General features: G+C 43.8%; 1 protein-coding gene across 1 annotated transcript in view; it reads right to left on the bottom strand.

Annotated features, from left to right (window-relative positions):
* Positions 1 to 17,646: 17,646 nt before the first annotated feature.
* The window catches only part of PLAU (plasminogen activator, urokinase), a 71,879-nt gene continuing 66,570 nt past the window's right edge, over positions 17,647 to 22,955 (bottom strand). The window contains exons 3-10 of the mRNA XM_006887564.1: positions 21,372 to 21,476; positions 20,884 to 21,058; positions 20,626 to 20,717; positions 20,267 to 20,486; positions 19,935 to 20,086; positions 19,198 to 19,338; positions 18,752 to 18,900; positions 17,647 to 17,826 (exon numbers count right to left, since the gene is read on the bottom strand). Coding sequence (XP_006887626.1) covers positions 17,647 to 17,826; positions 18,752 to 18,900; positions 19,198 to 19,338; positions 19,935 to 20,086; positions 20,267 to 20,486; positions 20,626 to 20,717; positions 20,884 to 21,058; positions 21,372 to 21,476 — 1,214 coding nt within the window. The remainder of the gene's footprint in view (positions 17,827 to 18,751; positions 18,901 to 19,197; positions 19,339 to 19,934; positions 20,087 to 20,266; positions 20,487 to 20,625; positions 20,718 to 20,883; positions 21,059 to 21,371; positions 21,477 to 22,955) is intronic.

A 22,955-nucleotide genomic window follows, 5' to 3' on the forward strand; every position in this document is an offset into this window, starting at 1 on the left:
TGAAAAACAAAGCACTCATAAAACATTATACAAAATGGGTAAGCCTGGAGGACATTATGCTGAATGGAATATAATATCTCAGTCACAAAAGGACAAATACTGCATGGTGCTACTGCATAGTATTACTGTTGTAAAACAGGACTGACATCGGAGTTGGAGAGAGACTGAGAAAGATGGGATAAATTATGTATACCACATTGAAACAGATGAGACAGAGAACTGTTTAAAAGGGATATACGATTAGGTATTATTGTCATGACAGGAGTCCAGAATGAAGACTGCATAATGGAATGGACTTGGGGGGAAGGATTGTATACTAATGAAAGAATTTTTCTTTCACTTTTCAAAGAGAAGAGTAAACTGGAGGGGAGAAAAGTGAAAAAATGAATGGATGGAAATTCAAAGTCTCTGTAAATTTTCATTAAAATTAATAATAAAAAACCCAATTTTCTGTGAAATGTCACTAAAGCACCATAAATTAAAAAAATCATTAGCAAAAAACAAATGCTCTGTCTTTTAAATAAATAAGGTAAAACCTAGACAAACTGAAACAGTAAAATCCAGTGGGCCCTCTGAGATATGAGTTAAATATAGAACTGAGCCTATCTTCTGAGACAACACTTTTGTGAAATAACAGAGTGGTACCCAGTAAGGGATATTACCTGTAATATCAGTGTCCTCCTTAAAAAGGATAGTATGATGCACTATGTGCAAAACTAGTTCAGAGTAAACCAAAGATCTAAAAGTTAAAGCTGAAACTAGATAGTTCCTGGAAGATAATATAGGAACAAAAACAAGAGGATCTGATTTTCAGCATAAATGGCCTGTGAAACTTATGACTAATGCGCAAACAACAAAAGATAATTTAAATAACTGGAAGTTCTTAAAGACTAAATAATTATGCTTACCAGAAGAGTAAAAAGAGAACCTACAGATAATTGGGGGGGGGGATCTTTGCTAATGACCTATCCAATAAGGGTCTATCCAACAAGGTATCTATCCATTTTATATATGTAAAATATATTTTTTAAAATTCAGCAACTCAGCACAAAGGTAACCCAATCAGAAGATGACCAATTACTAGGTTACTAACTGGTTGTGAATGTCAATCCCTAGTTTCCCTCTAGTGTTATATAAATTTGCCCTCACGTGGAAATGACTGGACTAACCCTTACAACATCAGAGTCACTTCAGTCAGCTTCATTTGCTGCAAACACAGCATATAAATCATTGAAAAGGCTTCAAGCTTGTTTTATATACTAATACCCAAAAGTGCAAACTTACTGCCATTAATTCTATTCTGACTCGCAGCAACCCTCCCTCGGCCTTTGGTGAACCTTTGCAGGAGCAGACAGCCCATCTTTCTCCTTCAGAGAGATTGGTAGATTCTAATCCACCAACTTTATGGTAGCATCCGGATACAGCACATTCATTACATTATGCCATCAGGGCTTCTTTCTTACATTAAAGTAAGAATACGTAAGAATTACATTTATCTGATCCAACTGATATGTAAATGCTTAAAGACATAGGGGCAGGTCTCAGTTATAATCTAGGAAATGTTGTTGTTGTTGTTGTTATGTGCCGTTGAGTCGTTTGTGACTCATAGCGACCCTATGTACAACAGCCCTAAACCGTGCTCTATCCTGTGCCAATCTCATTGCCTCTGACACACCCATCCCGATTACCCCAGTCACTGAATCAATCCACCTCATAGAGGGTCTTCCCCCCCTGCGCTGTCCCTCTACTCTACCCAGCATGATGTCCCTCTCTAGAGACATGTCTCTCCTTACAACATGTCCAAAGTATGTCAGGCGAAGCCCCAGAATCCTTGCCTCCAAGGAGAAGCATGGTTTACTCAGGAGCAACGGTGTCTCTCTGGAGACTAAGGAGTACCTGATACAGGCCATGGTCTTCGCAATCACTTGTTATGCATCAGAGTTGAACAATGACTAAGGAGGATAGAAGGAGAATTGATGCCTTTGAGCTGTGGTGCTGGAGAAGAGTATTGAGAATACCATGGACTGCTAGGAAACAAACAGATTTGTCCTGGAAACGGTTAAACCGGGTGGCTCCTTGGAGGCAAGGATTCTGAGGCTCTGTCTAACATACTTTGAACATATTGTGAGGAAAGACCGGTCCTTGGAGAGGGACATCATGCTTGGGAGGATGGAGGGAAGGCGCAGAAGAGGAAGGCCCTCTATGAGGTGGATTGATTCAGTGACTGGGATAATTGGGATGGGAGTGTCAGAGACAGTGCGATTGGCACAGGACAGAGCGGAGTTTAGGGCTGTTGTACATAGGGTCGCTATGAGTCTCAGGCAACTTGATGGCACATAACAACAACAACAACAACAATCCATATTAAAGATCATAGTCTTTGATCTTCTGTAGCAAGTGCTTCAAGTCATCCTTACTTTGAGTGAGCAAGGTTGTGTCATCTCCATAATACAGGTTTTTAAAGAGTCTTCCTCCAATCCTGATGTCACATTCTTCTTTATAAAATCCAGTGTCTTAAATGATTTGTTCAGCATACAGGTTGAGTAGGTATGGAGAAAAAATATAGCCTTGATGTACACGTTTCTTAATTTTAAACTATGCAATATTCCTTTACTCTGTTTGGACAAATAGCCACCTAGTATAGGTATAGGTTTTGCATGAGTATAATTTGGGTTTCCAGGATTCCCATTCTTCTCCATGTTAGCAAGAATGTGTTATGATCTACACAGTCAAACGCCTTTGTATAGTCAATAAAACAGATAAATACCCTTCTGGTATTCTCTGCTTTCCACCAAGATCCATGTGACATAAGCAATGCTATCCTTGGTGCCAAACCCTCTTCTAAAGTCAGCTTTAATTTCTGGCAGTTCTCTTGTCATTCTAACCATTTTTTAATTAATCGGATGACTGTGAAGAACAATATGGTAAATAAGTGAATCACTAAAGGACAACTATTGTATGGTCCACACTAGTAGAAAAAGTTGTTGTGTGTCATCAAGTTGGAAGTGATCCATAACTGACCTTCTAGCAGATTTTCAGAGTCTGTAATCACACAGGAGATTACTCATCTTTCTCCTTTGGAGTAGCTGGTGAATTCAAATAGCCTGCCTTTGGGCTAACAACACAATTCCTGACTCATTAGGCCATCAGAGCTGCCTTATAAAAAGTTGTTATTGTTAGGTGCTGTCGAGTCAACTACAACTCATAGAAGCCCTATGAACAACAGACCTGAACCCTGTACTATCCTGTACAATCCTCACACTTCCTGACACACTCAAGCTCATTGCTTAAGTCATTGTGTCAGTCCACCTGGTTGAGGGTCTTCCTCTCCTTTGCCACCCCTCCACCTTTCCAAGCATGATGTCCTTCTACAAGGAATAGCCTCTCCTAGCAATATGTCCAAAGCATGTGAGATGAAGCTTTGCCACCTTTGCCTCCAATGAGTACTCTGGCTACACCTTCTCCAAGACATATTATTCTTCTCTTGGCAGTCCGTGGTATGGTCAGTACTCTTCTCCAATACCACAGTTTAAAGGCATCAATTCTTCTTCTGCCATTCTTATTCATTGTCCAGCTCTCAGATGAATAGCAAGTGACAGAAAAAAACCATGGCCTGAATCAGGTGCAACTTAGTCCTCAAAATGACAGTATTGCTTCTCGATAATTTGGAGAGGCCCTTGACTACAAACTCTCCCAGTGCAATAGTTCTCCTAATTTCTTGACTACTAGTATAAAATGTATTGAATACAAACTTACAATAGTAAGTTCAAGTAAGATGAAGTCATTGACAGTTTCAATCTTCTCTGCATCTGTCATGATGTTGTCTATTGGTCCAGGGGCAAGGATTTTTGTTTTCTTGAAGTTGAGAGGCAATCCATACTGAAAACTGCAGTGAAAACACTTCTGCAGCAAGTGTTTCAAGTCCTCCTCACTTTCAGCAAGCAAGGTTGTGTCATGTACACAATGAAGGTTATTGCTGGGTCGTTCTGCAATCCTGATGCTACATTCTTCTTCATAGAGGCCAATAATTTACTCATTACACAGATTAAATAGATATGGAGAAAGGATAAAACTCTGATGAATAACTTTTATAATTTTAAACCATGTAGTGTTCCCTTGCTCTGTTTGTACAACAGCCTCTTGGTCTAGATATAGGTTTTGCACGAGCACGATTAAGTGTTCTGGGATTCCCATTTTTCTCACTATAAGCCATAACATATTGTGATCTACATGGTCAAATGCCTTTGCATGGTCAAGAAAGCACAAGTAGACATTCTTCTGCTATTCTTTGCTTTCAGCCAGAATCCTTCTGACATAAGCAAAGATATCCATGGTGCCACAGCCTCCTCTAAAGAGACAGTTTTCTGTCTCTATACTGTTCTATACAGTTTTTAATGATCTTCAGCAGTATTTTGCTTGCATGTGATATTAATGTTATTATATGATAATTTCTATTTTTTTATTGGATCCCCTTACTTGGGAATGGGAACAAATATGAAGCTCTTACAGTCAGTTGGTCAGGAAGCTGTTCTTTAAATTTCCTAGCATAGACTTGTGAGCACATCCAGAGTTGCATCTGTCACTTGAAACATGTCAATTGGTATCCCATTGATTCCTGGGGCCTTGCCAATGCTTTCAGTGCAGCTTGAATTTCTTCTTTCATTACTAGTGGGTCTTTTTTATTTTGTTTAAACTGGAAGAGGAAAAATGTATTAGCCAGCGACCCCGAGGATCTTTTGTTCCAAAGATCTGGATCCCATTGGCACTTGATCATATGATACTTCCTGAAATATTTCAGTGTCAGCCAATTCTTTTTCATATAGTGATTCTGTGTATTGTTGTTAGATGCTGTCAAATAAACTCCAAGCCATAGTGATCCTTTGTCCAACAAAAGGGAGTATTATCTGTTCTTGCATCATCTTTACATTCACTGTTGTGTTTGAGCCCATTGATGCAGTCCCTGGACGCTAAGGAGTATTTTGATCACTGAAATTCTGAATAAAAGCTGATTTCTGCATAGTGTCTTTGTTTTTGGAAACCAGCTATATCAATAAATAAGGAGTGACTATGTATTCATAGATATAATAAAGCACACAGGGACACAGTTACAGAGGCATCCTAGAGCTATCCAATCAGTTCATAGAACTAGTTTACTGAGTTGAAGGCCTAAGGCCTTATGATAGTTAATATTGCGCATCAATATGGTCATGATCTTCAATATAACTACCTTATGTGTTGGCCTAGTAGCAGGAAGCTGCGCGGCAATTATTTTCTTTTTAATATAATTCTATTTTAATTGTGATTCCCGCCCCCCCCTTTTTTTTTTCCATGTTGTGTACCGTTGAGTTGGATCTGACTGGCACAGGAAAAGATTGCTCCTCCTTCTCTGGCCGAGCATTTGTCGAATTCGAATCGAGTGAGTTCAGGATTGCAGAGCAGCTTCTTGCCACTAGGCCACTAGAGCTCCCTTTTAGTTGTGATTTTAATGTTTACAGAGTTTGATTTTCATTCATTTATTGTTGTACATTTTATCCCCTCTTCCTCCCTTACCTCTTCCCCAGTTCACTTTTTTTTTAGTATCCATTCATTGTTGCACATGCACTGCAGTTCTGAAGGCGTGTGGTTTGAATCCACCAGCTGCTCCTTGGGAGAAGAAGGGACAATCTCTTCCCAAGAGATTAAAACTGCCTCTAAAAACTCACTGGAGAGTCAGTTCCAACTCGATGATACACAACAACATTATAATATACATTATAAATTCTTTATAATCTGAGGCAGGGTTAGAGGTGATTCTGTAAGAACAGAATGAAGGGGAAATCTCCTGGGAGGCATGTGGCCTATATTAAATACATGTATGGACTCTCTGGCAAAGCTTAAGGAGTTTTTATCTAATCCCAGCATCTGCCCAGGACCTCCAAACTTGAGCAGGCTGTCATCCACTCTGGTGTTGAAATTCGAATCCACAATTCTCCGAAGCCTGCAGTCTGGTACATTTCCTACCAACAACTTGAATTCATTCATATTCTCCAATACTTCTATCCTGAGATCTGACCCATGAACTTGGAGCTTACCAACATCTATAAGCACATGAAGCATTTCTTAAAATAAATCTCTCCACTTCTCTCTAGATAGAAGCTTTTGTTTACTAGAGAATCCAGCCCAAGACGGAGCCATTGGCTCATGACATAACTTAGTCAATTGTCATCGTATCATTCTACAATTCTAATTTGATGAGTAGCATTTGACGTCTTAAAAACTTGTGAGCAACTATCCGAGATAAAACTATTGTTGTCTGCTCACCTGGAGTGAAAAAGAAGTAAAAGATCCAGACTTAAAGAAGAAATTCATCTACACTAACAATCCACACATAACACAGCTTCTTCTAACCAGGATTAGGAGGTGTCCTGTTACCCATATTGACCATTCTAACCAGCACTGTGATGGGACTCAGTTAAAACAACAGAACTAAAATGATTTTTTTAAAAAAAAACCCATGTATGTTATAGAAACCCCTCAAGATTATTCCCTCAATGATACTCTTTTAATCCAAAATTGAAACCACTCTCAGCCAAACAATAAAAACCAAATCCAACCCCCTGCCACTGAGTTGGTTCAGATTCACAGAGACCAAATAGAACAGAGTAGACTCGCCATATAAGGTTTCCAGGACTGTAAATTGCTTGCTTGTTTGTTTGTTTGTTTGTTTGGTATTGATTTATTTTTATTCATAGGACCCTATAGGACAGAGTAGAAGTGTCCCAGGACTGTAAATCTTTACAGTACAAGACTGCCATCTCTTTCTCCCACCGAACAGCCTAACACTTAACTCACTATGCCACTAAGTTTCCTCAGCCCAAAAGTAGATTTGGATTATGAAATCAACGACATCACCCATGAGAAATGTGTTCCCTTAAACAATCAGCTTTATGAGACCAGTCAACATTTACTCAAAACCAACAATGAAAAGGCAAGGACAGGAAGGTAGTAAGACAGAGTAACAGAAATAGAACCAAATGAATGGAAATAATGAAAATACTGACCCTTTGTGAAAACTATAACCAAAGTCACAAAACAGATGGCATAAAAATAATTAAATGGGAATCTGATTCATTCCTTCCACTATCACCCAAAAAATACTGAGGGAAGGGAAGCCATATGAAGTCAATAGGTCAACAATTGCTCAAAAGTAGAGATGAGCAGATAAAGGTCAGAGGAACTAGAATAACAGAAAGGGCACAAGCTAAACGCATTTTTATAAATGTAACTAACATTACTGAGCAATTTGTGTGGAAATTATCAAATGGGAGCATAATTGTGTAAATTTTTACTGAACATTCAGTAAATGTGATGTCATGGATTTCTTGTTTAAAATTGCTTTCCTAAATACTAGCTTTTACTTCTTCCATATAGCTAGGTGGCAATGTGAAATAAAGTGTGTATAAGTGATTTGTGGTGGGACTGGTCATTTTTCCCATCCATTAGGTTTATGCACCAGTCAGACCTGGATCTATGCAAGAGCATCAACAGTTGCAGCAGGAAACCAGAGACCCACTTGAGACAGAATTGAATTGGGACTGCTCCTCATGCAGTCAAAGCTGGAAACCTTTGCCCAAGTTTGCTGCCAAACTGGGGAATGTTGCCAGAACTGGCAGAACTAAGAGATTTTTGTAACACTGATCTACACCATGAAGCTGAACGTCAAAGAGCCTATAAACATGCTTGAGATGCTGTCCTGATTGAGGAATTGTATCCTGCTGCCAACCTGAGTTGTCATTTGTTAACTTTCCTAATGAACCCCATACCATGAGTGTGATTCTGTAAGATCTGTGTGGCCACTGCAATAGATTTCAGACCCAGCAGTAGAATGGTGAGAGTTCAGAAGCTAGTGTTAAAATTAATAGAAGTAGGTACAGAAGAGTGAAGACCATGTTTGGCCTTATAGAAATGAATTTTGTACTCTGGCTGTTGTTGATAGGGACAGTTCCCCTGTACGACATTAATTAGTACAGGTCAGAAGCAGCCATCTCTATGCTATTCTCATATTCTTTATAATAAGATATTAAAAGCACAAAGCAACTATAAGATATCATCTCACCCCGGTAAGAATAGCAAAATTTAACAGAATAGCAAATATCAAATGCTGGCGAGGTTGTGGAGAAACTGGAACCTTTATTCACTGTTGCTGGGAGTATAAATTATGCAACCACTATGGAAGGCTGTATGGTGCTTTCTCAAAAAGTTGGAAATATAAATACCATTTGACCCAGCATTTCTACTACTGGGAATATACCCTAAAGAAACCATTATCTGCCACCCAAGCAGATATATGCACACCCATGTTTATTGCTGCTTTGTTCACAATAGCAAAGAGTTGAAAACAACCCAAGTGCCCATCAACAAATGAATGGATAAAGAAGCTGTGGTATATTCACACAAAGGAATACTACACTGCATTGAAAAATAAGGAACGCATGAAATACTATACAAAATAGGAGACCCTGGAAGACATTATGCTGAGTGAAATATCTCAGTCATAAAATGAAAAATAATACATAGTGCCACTGTTGTAAAGTGGGACTTACATCAGGGTTGGGGGGAAACCAAGATGGGATAAATAATGTATGTTTCATTGAAACAGATGAGGGAGAGAACTGTTTGGGAGGAATATATGATTAGGTATTATTGTCATGACAGGACTCCAGAAAGAAAGCTGCATAGTGGAGTAGACTGGGGAACTGGCGGGGGCGGGGGAAGGGGGAATGTGGATTGTATACCAATGAAAGTATTCTTTTTTACTTTTCAAAGAGAAAAGCAAACTGGGGGGTGAGCTGGGCAAAAAAAAAAAAAGGGAGGAAAGTGTGCAACAGTGAATGAATGGAAATCCAAAGTCTCTGTAAACTTTCATTTAAAAAAACTATTGAAAAAGGCAACAACAGCACTCTCCTTGACTTCATGGAGTCACAGTTTGGTGAAGAGAAAGCAAACATTAATCTGTGTGTATGTAAATGATTAAAAATTATTTGTACTACCTCCTATAGACAAAATAAACCCAAAACCCAAGCCTATCATTGTCAAGTCAGTTTAGACTCTTAGCAACTGCACAGGGTCTCCAAAGCTTCAGCATTCATGGAAGCAGACCACCACATCTTGCTCCCATGGAGCAGATAGTGGGTTCTGACTACTGTCACTTTCTGTTAACAGCAGAGTACCCACCTACTCCCCACTAGGGTTCCTTGTAGACAAAATAACTAACTCACTGCTTTCAAGTCAGAATCAATTAATAGCTGACCCTCTGTTGGGTTTCTGAGACTATAAATTGCACCAAAGGAGGTTGTCCATCTTTCTTCCAAGGTCCTGCTCCTAGATTCAAGCTTTCAGATAGAGTCAGTCTTTGAGGTTTAGGAGCACAGCTCCCTGTATCTCTGGAGCTCCCTCCAGACAAAACTGCAGGATCTTAGTTGGTTATAAGCATACCAGAAAAGGCTTCTTTGAAGAACTGATCTCTGAATCATGAGAAACAAAGAAAGCTCCAGAAGATAGTCTGGAGCAGAAGAAACATCACATTCAAGGACCCTGTGGTGGAATAGGGGCTGCAGAGTGAGAGAAGGGCTGAGTAGGACAAGACTAGGGCAGTTTGAGGCAAGGGAGAGCTAAAGAGGAGGCAGATACTAGACCCTGCCCAGGTTGCAGGCCTCTAAGGAGCAATGGAAATAATTTAAGAATATTTCAAACAATTTAAAATAAAACTCACTGTCATCTAGTCAGTTCTGACTTATAAAGACTCCATCAAGTTTTTGAGCCTATCAATCTCAATGAAAGGAAACAGGCCATCTATCTCCACTGGAGACAAGCAGCTTTGGAGTCAGCAGTGTAACTCTCTGTGGATGCCCCACAAGAGCTCCCACTCCTCCGCTTTAAGTGAGTATAACGGAGAGAGTGAGTGGAAGGACAGATAAAGTCAACTGTGGTAATCTGTTAAGAAACTCTTGCAGTATTTCAGGCAAGAATTGGTGCTAACTCGGGTCACCTAATGGTGTTGGAGGAGATGAAAGAACAGGACAGATGACTTCAAGAAACAGTAGGTAAATCTCCAGAATTTAATGATAGGTGGGATAAGGGAGAAGAAAGGAAGATGACTCCTTGTTTTCTGGTTTGTGTAATTGAAAGGATGTGGCCATTGCCTGCGACAGAGTGCTGAAAGAGGTCCAGGTGGGACAGGAAGACAGGGTAAGTGTATGGGCAAATTGGTTTTGAGGTACCTTGTGTGTGATAATCAAAGGTGGTGACAAGTCGACCATGAAAAATAAGGGGTTGGTGCCCAGCTGAAAGGCATGACTGGAGAAAAGCCTTTGTGAGTCATCTGCTTATTGGTGATAATTTAAATGTGGATGTTAGTGAGATTGCTGGCCTGAAAGAAAGTTTCAGGTGAGAAAAGAAAAGGGTCTACAATCAGGCCTTGAGAAACTCAATATTCAAGTCCAAGTTGAGGAAGTTGACATGGCCTAGGAGACCCAAGAAGTCAAAGACAAGGTGTTATTTTCATAGCTGATTTTGGTGGTTGTTTGGGGGTTTTTCCCCTCAATGGAGTGGAAATTTTTCGTTAGGGAAAAGCACACTCCAAAACAATAAGAACAAAATAACCTCTGCCTTCTAATAGCTCCTTGACCTTCGTTAACTTTCTAGATTTTTAAAAATTGTATCTACAGGCAAGAAAAAACCAAACCAAACCTATTGCTTCTATCAAATTGATTCTGACAGAATCTAAGTGACTCATAGTGACTGTCCAGCAGGCTTCCAAGGCTATAAATCTTTGCAGGAGAAGACTGTCCTTTAGCTCTTTGACACATTAGTCTCTACAATACCAGGGCTCCTTGAAGGCAAGAGGTAAAGTAAAAATATTTAACAACAAGACTTCAGGACAGGCAACTGAAGGAGTGAGGGTTTTAGAAAAGAAGTCTTTGCTCTACCAGGCATTAACCTCGTAGTTGCTGGATCTTGAAGAAGTAAATACAGAGATGCAGGGTGGCTAGGGGCCATATGGAAGGTACTGGTGCATAGTGCTCTACTAATGGATCATCATCCTTCAATTCCCACCAGCCCCTTTCTCCACCACTTTCAGCCTGCTCATTGCCCCCTACCCTAAAGATCATTTGTATATTAATCATTTCCCTAGAGTATTCTACCTTTTCATGCCTCCAATGCTTTTCCCTATGTCCTTCTCGTCTTTATTTGGTAAATTTCTGTACACCTTTGAAGGCCTGAATAAAATAATCACCTTTTCTATAAATTCCTCCTTAACTGCTTACGGCAGAACGAGTTACTTTTCCGGTGGCCTAATGGTTAGAAGCTGTAATAAAATCCTAAAGGCACCCAGTTCGGCTCCATCAAATGCTCTACATGAGAAGGGTAGGCAATCTCCTCTTATGCAACTTACTGCCTCCAAAAACCCACTGAATCCATGGCACACAACAACAACAATCTTCTAGTGGAGCGCTGGTGGCCTGGTGGATAAGGAGTTACACTCCCAACCCAAAGGCAGATGATTAGAATACACCAGCTGATCCTCAATAGAAAGCTGGACAATCTCCTCCAGTGCAATTTACAGCCTCTGCCCTGCTGGAGGGGCAGTTATGAGTTGGTTCCCACTCAGTGGTAATGTTTTTTGTTTTAGTTTTCTGTTTTTTATCTCCTTTGTTAAGATTTATAGTCTCAGGAACCCAGTGAAGAGTCATGATAAGTCAGACTCGACTCTGGCAGTAAATGAGTGAGGGAACCCTGACTGCCTGCATTTATCATATTGGATTGTGGTTGTGTTTCTGTCGCCTGGAGCACAGTGTCTCCGATGTTCTTGTGTTCCTATCATCTACAACAGTACCTCGTTGCCTTCCAGTTGCAACCAATTTATAGCTGATTCTCCAAGGGAGCTTTGGAGACAGTAGATCCCAAGAGAAGGAGATTGTCCATCTTTCTCCCACAGAGCAGCCAGTAATATCAGATCATGTGCCTTTGGGTTGGCAGTGCAATTCTTTACCCACTAGCCACTTGATTATCCACTTGATTAATAATAATCAAGGAATTGTTGAATGCGCTTCGATGTGACTACAAGGTCAGAAGGCTCTGGACCATTTCTTCCTCCTAATTCATGTTCAAAATACAGCCACAGTACTAATGCATGCTACAACATGGATCAACCTTGAAAACATTATACTCAGTAAAGGAAGTCAGTTGCAAAAGACCATGTACTGTATTATTCTATTTATATGCCATGTCCAAAATAGGCAAATCTGTAAAGACAGCAAAGATATTAATTGCTTCCTAGAGGAGAGGAGAGGAGGACACTAGAGGTACAGCCTTTAAAAGTGCTTCGCTGCTAACCAAAAGGTGGGTGGTCTGAACCCACTAGCTGCTCAGCGGGAGAAAGTGGAAGTCTGCTCCCCACAATTTAACAGCCTTTCAAACCCTTATGGGACAAGGACAGTTCTACTTTGTCTGGCAGGGTGGGATCTGGCAGTGGCAGTGGATCAAGGCTGGGGAGGGGAAGTTGGACAGGAAAGGGAAGTGAATGTTAATGGAGTCAGGATTTCTTTTTGGCACAATGAAAATGTTCTAAAATTAATTGTGACTATGGTTGCAACGCTCTGAAAATACTAACATCCATTGAACTGCACACTTTAAATGGGTGAATTGGATAGCATGTAAATGATATCTCAAGAAAACCATCCTTTTTAATAACCACTTAGGCAACTCCTCCCATCTGCCTGATGGAAAAGGGTGACTCATTTGTTTACTGGTGGGGAGGAAGATAGATCCATTAGGGTGAATTGTGGAGGGAGCTTTGCAGCGGTGTGGCTGTGATGGGGAGAGCCCTTGGGATTCAAGGGCAAAGGCTAAAACAAGTCAATCAATTCGATGACAGAATGATAGAGACAGAAATAATAGAATGGGTCAGAGAACATTTCAGAAGGAGGGGTTCTGATGAAAACGGAAACCACTTCAGTGAAACCAGATTTCAGCAGAAAAAAACTGAGGTTAGCTTGAAAGGGGTGAAGTTTTACTTTGAAATTGGTAGCTGAATGTAGTCTCATCAGCCTGGGAATCTTTTAGGAGGAAAGGATTTTAAGAATATGTCTGAGCTGGAGTTGAAATTCTGATACTCTAGGTGTAGAGATGCATCCTCTCTGATTGGAGGGAGCTTGAAGAGGGCTGCTCTCCTTTGCCGGCTGCATCCTGCCAAGTGGGGACAGGGCACTGGACTCAGGACCTTGCCACAGCCACTTCCCAGCTGGGTTGTCAACCTCTCTGCACTTCAGTTCTCTCTGCTGTAAAATGGGACTAACACTTCCCTTACAGGGTTCGTGTGAAGACTAAGTCAAATGATAACAAAGAATTTAGCACCATATCTGGCACATAGTATGCGTTATACTTTAGTGGACAAGGTAAATGATGAAGGAATAACTGGAACTGTGAAACTGGTTGCTGCAAAGTGGCCCCAGTGAAGATGGTGATTCAGGAAAGACAGCAGCTGCTAGCTGGGGGTTGGGGTGGTGGCTGGGAAATGGTCTGAAGAGAGTTAGCTGCCTCATTGCTCAACCTGCCAGTGGGGCTCATACTTCCTGTTTTTAGAGTCTCTGAGCCCTGATGCTGGAGCAGCTCAAGTTTGAACTTGATCTTCCCTGGCCCCTGAGGGAGAATGCAGAGGCTAAGCAGTCACTCAGCCTGGGCTGGGCCCCTTAGCTTCATATCATGCCTTTTCTTTCCTAGCAAGTTCTGGTGCCTATAAAACACTCCAGTAGCCTGCTGCCTGGTCTGAAACATGCTGTCACTCACCAGCTGCACTGGCAAGTAACTCAGTCTCTGCACCCCAGTTTTCCCTTTACTAGATACCAGAATTATGCTAAGAGATGTTTTAACTATTCTAGGAGGTGACCACTAAGTTATTAGTCACTATCAGGATAAATGGAAAAAAGATTGAAATTGTCAGCAATTTCATTTTACTTGGATCCACAATCAATACCCATGGTAGTAGCACTCAAGAAATCAAAAGACAAATATGCAACGAAAGAGAAAAATAAATACATATTTTTAAAAAGCTCCCTAGCTCTGGTGGCCTAGTGGCAAGAAGCTGTGCTGCAATCCTAAAGGCATGCAGTTCGAGACCACCAAATGCTGCACAGGAGAAGGATGGGCAGTCTCTTCCTATGTGATTAATTGCCTCTGAAAACCACGAGAGGGTCAGCTATGGGTCAGTTCTGACTTTATAGAACTGACATATTTTTTTTTAAACACGACAACATATTTAAAAAAAAAATTAAAAGACATGCTGTATTTGGGAAATCTGGTGTCAAGGACCTCTCCAAAGTGCTAAAAAGCAAAGACTTCAATTCAAAGACTAAGGTGCACCTGACCCAAGCCATAGTCTTTTCAATTAGTTGCAATGCACTTAAAATGGGACAATGGATAAAGATAACCAAAGAACAGATGGCTTTGAGTTGTGATGTTGATAAAGAATATTGAATACAGCTTTTCCAACCTGTTTCTGGCGTTATGGTCCCCACAAAGAAGGGTGGTGAGAAGAAGAAAGGCCGTTCTGCTATCAACGAGGTGTTGACCAGAGAGGACACCATCAACATTCACAAGCACATCCATGGAGTGGGATTTAAGAAGCATCCTCCTCGGGCACTAAAGGAGATCCAGAAATTTGCCATGAAGGAGATGGGAACACCAGATGTCCGCATTGACACCAGGCTTAACAAAGCTGTCTGGGCTAAAGGAATAAGGAATGCCCCATACCGCATCCATGTGTGCTTGTCCAGAAAACGTAATGAGGATGAAGATTCCCCAAACAAGCTGTATACACTGGTTACCTATGTACCTGTCACCACTTTCAAAAATCTACAGACTGTCAATGTGGATGAAAATTAACAGCTGATTGTCAAATAAAGTTATGTAACTGTTAAAAAAAAAAGAATATTGAATATACCCTGGATTGCCAAAAGAACAAACCAATCTGTCTTAGAGAAAGTGCAGCCAGGGTGCTCTTCAGATGCCATGATGGGAAACTTTTTCACATGCTTTGGGGATGTTGTCAGGAGGAGCCAGTCATACTGGGAAAGGTGGAAGGTCAACAAAACACACCCCTCAACAAGGTGAATTGACATGGAGACCACTACAGTGTGTGTGAGCATGGTGCGGGGCGGGGGCGGGGGGTGGGCAGGGCTCAGGTCTGTTGGTCATAGGGTCACTGGGAGGCGTGGTAGGCTCAGTGGTGCCGAACAGCAACAGCAACAGGAGGTGGATATATCCATTTCATTGAGGAAACTGAGGCACAAAGATGTTAAGAGTCATTCTCAAGCCACACAGCTGTTATTAGAGCCAGGATTCTAGTCCAAGTATCTGACTCCAAAATCCATGCTCCCAAATGTTACCCTAAAGCAGCATCCTAGGTTACAGGGATTAAAACTAAACATGCTGGGTCCTTGCCTTCGGGGACAGGAGTCCAGGGAATTTTCTGACCAGGAATCCCTGGAGACTGCACATCCTGAATCTCACTCAGCAAACAGTGGCTATTTGTGCAGGAAATTGACGCTCCAGACCCTATCTTGACTTTGCTTGACCCTGTACATAGCTTAAGCCAATTGTCCTCAAAAGTTCTCAATCTCAAAGTGATGAGAACTTTGGGAACTCTTAAAACTCCTAAACCCCATGGAGCTCTGGTGGCCTAGTGGTAAGGACCTGTGCTGCTAACCTGAAGGCCCGCAGTTCAAATCTACCATCTGCTCAATGGGATAAAGATGGGCAATCTCCATTCATGGGATTTCTACTGCCTCTGACAAGCCACTGGAGGGTCAGCTTTGGTCCAGTCCCAACTCTACAGTACCTAACAACAACAAACATATCATTTCAGAGGGAAATAAAAAATCCCAAGCCCTGACACCAGCCCTAATCTTAATCCAGTCTCTTCAGGTAAGGCATATATGGGCATTTATGCCTTTTTTTTTTCTCAAAGGTTCCCAGGTGACTTGGTTAAGAATAAGGCCCAGAGTCATTAACTGACTCTCGACATTCCCAATACTTTAGCATCCAACTATGCCGCCGAGCTTGGCTTCTACATCCCAGTTCTTCAGAATCTGGAGTTTGGTTCAAAAACTGGTCGTCACCTCCTTTAGAACTTTAGACTCAGTGCCCTCTGATACTAGACATAGCAATTGGTCACAAGTTCCATCAACACACCGAGAACATGCAGCCCCAATCCCAGGCACAGATGATGGAAACTTTTGTTCTCTGTTTCCTGAATGCCACAGATTCACTCAAGCTGGACTGGATTTAGAATCAGAAATTTCCACCTTGACTGAGGTAATTTCAAAAATTTTGGGGTCACAGTGAAAAAAACATGACTGGGTTAATTCTAGAGAGGGTCATGACTATGTCCAGTTGTACAAAATGTGCACTGCATAAAGAAATCAGATTAAGGAAGCAACTAGGGGTTGAAAACTAGCCAGCCATGTAAACCGTGGCTTATAAACTTTTTTAACTTCAAGAGCTTTGGAAGTCCTAGCCTACAGCTCTTCTAGCCTCTACTTTCCACGGGCCCAGTAAGTCCAGATTTGCAGCCTCACAAGAAACTCTGGGAATACGTATCACCCATTCCCACCCATTCATTTTTTTTTTAAACTCTCTTCCATCCAAGCAACTAGCAGAGAGCCAAAGTCTTCAGAAAAAAAATCACTTTATTGATCATCTTTATCCAAAATTACAAAAATAGATATAAATAAAAACCAGCAGGATATAATTATTAAATATTCAGTGTTCAGGAGTGGTCCTTACCCCACTTAGTGAGGAATACATGAACAAGGCTGAAAGGTCAGATGAGAAAACTGGCCAAGAAAGGGGTTTCAATGTGAAAGTGAAACAGAGACATTACATGCCAGTCATGGGTTGTGCCTCAAAATAACACATTCACAGGCATCATCTTATGTGAAAACCAAGAGTCCCTGAGAGTGACCCACAACCTCTCCAGACAGACCTGCTGTGTGTGACTTTAGTACCCACAGTGTAAAATCATGCTGTGAGATACCGGGGACACACCAGCTCTTGCTCACACTGAAAATTAGAACCCTACACATATGTACTATTTCCTGGTTCATTTATGGAGAGAGAGCCAGAGCCCTCCCCTCAATCCATTCGTTTCTTTCCCCTCAAACTGCTGTTCCCACGTTGGTCAACACTCTCAAGAGACCTTGCTCTGTTACACTTCCTCATTGGGAAACTATTCATTTCCCAAGAGTGTCTCTCATGAATGGCTTCTGTTGAAGGAGCTGGCTCTCTTTCCCTTCGATACACAGGAGATGCCATTTTTAAAACCAAGAGATCTTAGCTCAGAAAAAACCCCAAATATAGCTGAGCAACAGCATCCTGAGAAAGAACCACCTGTCCATTCTGAGCAAGGGGGTCTGAGTGGCCAGCACCCAGATCTGTGTCTGAAGGTAAAGTTGCTCACCCTGGCGGGCAGCACATGCAAAACTCATCTCTGCAGAGCAGATCACGCCCAGTCTCTTCCTTATATCTGTGAGACGTGGCCAGCTGCAAAAATGATGCTCATTGTGGCAGTGAGCAGAGCCTGGTTCCTCCTCCGGCTCCCCAGGGTCCTCAGAGGTTTAGACCATTCTCCTCTTCCTCTATGTGAGAGCGAATCCAAGGCAGGAATCGTGAGACCCTGGTGTAGACACCTGGCTTGTCCTTCAGGGCACATCCACGGCCCCAGCTCACAATCCCTGTCAGCGTGAGGCGGCCTCCAGTGGAGCAGACCAGGGGTCCACCTGAGTCTCCCTGTGAAGAAGCCAAGATACAAAGATGGGCTCTGGGAGCAGCGGAGAAATAGAAAAGGAGCCGCTGACCCACCACGCAGCCATTTCCTGGGAGAAGGGGTATTTCCCAGACTCAAACTGTTTAATGCTATCCCACATTCTGCATCATTATGTTTAAAACCTTCTGCTTGGCTTTCAAAGTCCAGTAACCTGCCACTATTCCTGTTCCCAGATCCTATTTCTCCTCCGATCCTGGGATATGCCTGCTTGTTCCCATTCTTGTATCTTTCACTGGATGCTCCATTTTTCCCTCTTCCTCCTCAGATCTCATTCAAGTTCATTCTCTTCAAATCCTCCTCTCCCTGCTGTCTAACCTGCACTTAAACTCTTTCTCCCAACCATTACAATTGTTCTCTATAATTCACACCATGTCGTCGTTATTATAGTATCTTCTATTTATATGTTTTTCTTTCCCATAACAATATGAAGTACCTAGAAAACATCCAGGCTCATGGCAAATTGTTGGTAAACATACGAGATTGGTTTAACTAGGCCATTAATAAATTCATAACGTTCATGATAAATTCTATTCATAACGTTCATGATAAATTCTTGGTAAGTACATGTTGTTGTTATGTGTCAAGTCAGAAATGACTCATAGCTGACCCTCCAATAAGTTTTCAGAGACTGTAAATCTCACAAGAGCTGATTTGCTCATTTTTCTCCCTCAGAGCAGCTAGTGGATTCAAACCGTGTGCTTTTGGGTTGGCAGCACAGCTCCTTACCATTAGGTCACCAGAGCATCTACATCCTCAATATTTAAACACTTGAGATCAGTTTAAACTCATACAAACCTGAGCTCTTGATTTCTATTTCTTTCACTGAAGTGGCCAGGAAGAGGCAAGAAGCCCTGGATAGGTTTGGGGTGATGGACAGAGATGCCTCACCTGGCAGGAATCTGTTTGCCATTGGGGGTCAGCAGCACACAGCATTTTGTAGGTAACTTCGGAACCATAGTAGTGGGGCTGCTGACACTCCTGGTGGGAAACGATCTTCACAACAGTCATTTTCAGCTGCTCTGGAAAGAGGTAGTCATCTGGAGGGCAGAAGCACAGAGGAGTGAGGGGTAAATAGTCTGTCCAGTCTTCCCACTGAAACTAGCCAAGAGTATTTCCACTGGAGAAAAACTTTACCCATTTTTCATGAATACCTAAGCCTTTACCCTCCTCATAACCTACCCCCATCCCTTATATTTACCTTTATGGTCCATGGCTTCCTACCCCATCCCTAGACTCCATCTCTGTAGCGCTCCCATCTCCTCCCTCCCAGTCCTCCTTGGTCAGGCTGGTTACCCCACTCCAGGATACCCTTAGCAAGGCCCAGTGTCACTTACTGTAATTCTCTTTTCCGAAGCCAGTGATCTCACAGTCTTCACCAACATGGGTGTCGTCATACAGTGGGGGCAGGCAGATGGTCTGGATGGTCCTGGATGGCTGCGCACACTGGCCCATGTTGGAACGGATCTTCAGCAAGGCTGAGAGTGAAGACAGGTACGCGACGCGGGTCAGAGAGGAAAGATCCCCACCTGATTGGGTGCCCACCATCTGTCCCCGCCAAATGCCAGGAGAATGACTAGGTCTGTCCCTAGGTCTATAAAGGCAAATTGCATTCCTTCGGGGGGCTAATTTCTCCCAACTGCTGGCCAGGGCTTGGGCAGATCAGGGCTGCCATAAACACCTGAACAGTTTTGCTTCCTGCCGAACAAAGTCCCTGGTGAAGCTGCAGGACTGAAATCAGCTCACTGCTTTTTTCACCAAGTTCTATATCCTGGTACGGAAAGAAGGTGCATCCAGCAGAGGAAGAAGGGGTGTCTTATTCTTATTTTCACACACAGGACATTCATACACAAATCACATACCTATAAGAAGAAGGTCTATTCTGACCCAGAAGAGGTTACCTATCTAGGAAATTCAAGAACTCTACAAAGCAGTCTCAAATCTCTCCACACCACTCCTCCCTTCATTGTGTAGCACAGGGTCTTCCCATTTCCCCAAAACCTCCCTCTCCCACTTGCATTTCTTCCCAGGCCCCTTACCCTCAACTATCATCAGCTCAGGGGTTTCCACTCACCAATATCATTGTGGTAAGCAAGTGATTCGGAGCTGTAGTCCTTGTGTAAGATCAGCTTTTCCACTTCAAACTTCATCTCCCCAGGTGTTTCAGAGTGAAGGTGTGACCGGCCCAGATAGACAATGTAGTCCTCAGCCTTTGCTGGGTGGTTACTACAGGAGGCAAGACATGTCAGACAGCCCAGCCTCATAGGATTCTGTCATTTCCCCCTTCCTACCAGAGACCTCAAGGCTATGGGCTGTGGAAGAGGGGCCGAGGGAGGAGGGGGGTGAACTTTTAATAAGAAGGGGTGTGTTTGGGGTAGGAAGAGGGGGAGAAACAGAGCAACATACATGAAGCAGTGTGTGGCGCTGACCACCCAGCACGCGCTGATGAGGCTGCCACCGCACACATAGGTGACAGACCCTCCTTTGTGGCGCCTGTAGATAGCTGCAAACCAGGGCTGATTCTCAATGGTTGTGAATTCTCCTCCGACAATCTTAAAGCGGGGCTTCAGAGCCTTCTGGCCACACTGAAAATCTGATTTTTCAGGAGGATTGAAAGGTCTTTTTCCTAAGAGAAAGATGGGTGTTTTTAGGAGATGGCACACTTCTTCAAAGCCAGGAAGACCTTTCTATCCCTCCTGTTGGGGACATGTGGAGACACTGCCTCCTTCCTGATCCCCCATAGTAAGCAAGTCAGTGACACTCACCCATAGAACAGTCTGGCACCAGGCACTCCTGGACAACCTGCCTCAGGCCAACCTGCACGTAGCACCAAGGCTTCTTCTGGTAGTCCGGGTTTCTGGCAACACAGAGAGTTGAGGAATGTCATTCTAACTCAGAATGCCTTTTCTGTCTCCTCCCTTCCAAGGAACATTGAATCAGAGGCTTTGGTCAACACTCTGGGAAGGGGGGATAAAGGTTTTGCAAGGCCGCAGGGAGAGAAGGTCCTTGTTGTCCATCCTCACCTGCAGTAATTGTGTTTTCCCAGGCCCAGCTGAAGGGCATTGGTTATGTGGGCATTGTATGGTTTGCGAAGGACGGAGGGCATGTCCCAGGCCAGACAGGGCCGACCCAAGATGTCCTGGTTGGCCTTCCCTCGGTAAGAGTAACCATTCCCTTGGTAGCAGGTTTTTGAAGTATCTACAGGAAGATGTAAAGATGAAAAATATTAGAGGAGGAGGTTCAGACAGATACACTCAAGATTCTGTCTGTCTCACATGATTTCAGATCTGACATTCCCATCTCACATTTGTGCAACCATTGCTTAGAGAGAGAGAGAGAAAAGGTGGGGGGGGAGAGAGAGAGAGAGAGACTATGTATATCAGACAAGGATGAAGATGCCCCCACCTCAGTCCCAGCTCCCACTTCTTGCTTGTCCTGCACCCCACCCATCTTCCTCCTTCCCAGATCCCTGCTGTCTGGCCCTCCCCAGCTGGAGTCAGGATCCCCATACCTATCTCACAGTGTTCCCCTTGGAATTTCGTTGGGCAGTGGCATCGTTGAATACCGGAGAAGTACTTGTAGGAGACACAGGTCCCTCCATTCAGACACCCACAGTCTGCTGCAAAGCACAAAGGTGGGGTCAAAAGGGAGCTTAAGAGGATGCCAGGGCTGAGGCAGCCCAGCAGCAGATACAGGGAGGGACAGCCCCCATGAGACTTTTCCAAGACATCTGTGCACACAGCTATTGTGCAAGGGTGGATACTCACATGCAGTAGACCCTTGCTTTTGCCTGCCCTGGGAGAGAAGTGAGGAATGAGAAGAAGAGGTTACCAAAGGTCCCATGACTCTGGGACTCCAGGGTGGGGATAAACTGGTCCAATCATAAAACCCACTTCTCCCTCACTCTCCCCATTCTGTCTCTGTCTACTTAGCCCTCAATGGAAGATCATGGGTTGCCAGCGTGCTGAAACTGATGGCCTCAAGCAAGCATCCCTTGACAGGTGCTGCAGGCTGAGACATCCCCTCAAGTTTCTCCCTCCCTTGGTCACAAATGCGAACCCCTAGATTCTTTCTCCTTGGGACATTCCTCACACTGCACTCCACCCCGACACGTGCCACACACCCCCGTCCACCCCCTCCAAGAGCTGACCTTGCATTCGGAGAATTCGGGTTCTCTTTGCACCCTCTTCCTTGCTCTGCTGTAATTGAGGGGTTCCTGCAAGCCCCCTCCCGCTGCCATAATCAAAGTAGGAAGACTACTCACTTCAGAGTCACAAACGAACAGGGTGCAGAGCAGGAGACACGCCAGCTGGACTCTCATGGTGGGGTCGGGGTTCAGACAGCGGTTCTGCGAGGGAAGAAGTCAGAGCGGTGAGCACAGAGCTGTGAGAAGAAGGCTCCGCGGGCCACTGCAGTCCGGAGGACAAAGCAGACCCCAGGCGCCTGGGCCTCGGTCTCGCCTCGCTTGGGGCTGAGAGGCCAGCGCCCACAGAATCCCGGGGAGCTCGGGAACTTGGGAGACAGCAGAGGCAGGCCACGGAGCAACGCAATAGAAGGGCGCGCTGCAGTGCAGCCGACTGTGCTGGGGTTTGCTCTGCGCCCACGGACAGTGCGCGGCTCGCTCAACGCCCACAGGCCGTGCCCTGCTCGCGCTGCGCCCACGGACAGCGCAGTCTGCACTCACCGGTCACCAGTGCCTGCCTTGGTCTGTGCTGGCAGCAGCCGCTCTGTCTCTATCTATATGCGAGCCCTCCCCGCCTGGCCCCGCCCCCTCCGGGATCGCGGTCCACTCCCTTCCCTTCTCTTCCCTTACCAGCCCGCTGCCTCAGAGCGCGCGCTCCCGCAGCCCGGACTCGGTGAGGTCCGCGCGGCTTCATAGCTATGCGGGTTGGGCAGGCTCTGGCGGGACGAACTGAGGGGCGTCCTAATTGTCGCGTTCATTTGGCCCTGGGTCCCACCCCGGTGCAAAGGAGCCCCAAACTGGCTGCAAGAGGGAGATAACTCCCCATTTCCGCTCCCTAAATAGTCACTTCTTTAACCTTTCCACTCTAGGCCCTGGATACAGGAGCACAACCTGTAACTCAAGTAACCGGTG

The sequence above is a fragment of the Elephantulus edwardii genome, unplaced genomic scaffold, assembly GCF_000299155.1.
Source record: "Elephantulus edwardii isolate Elephantulus edwardi_28Jun2011 unplaced genomic scaffold, EleEdw1.0 scaffold00058, whole genome shotgun sequence".
NCBI lineage: Eukaryota > Metazoa > Chordata > Mammalia > Macroscelidea > Macroscelididae > Elephantulus > Elephantulus edwardii.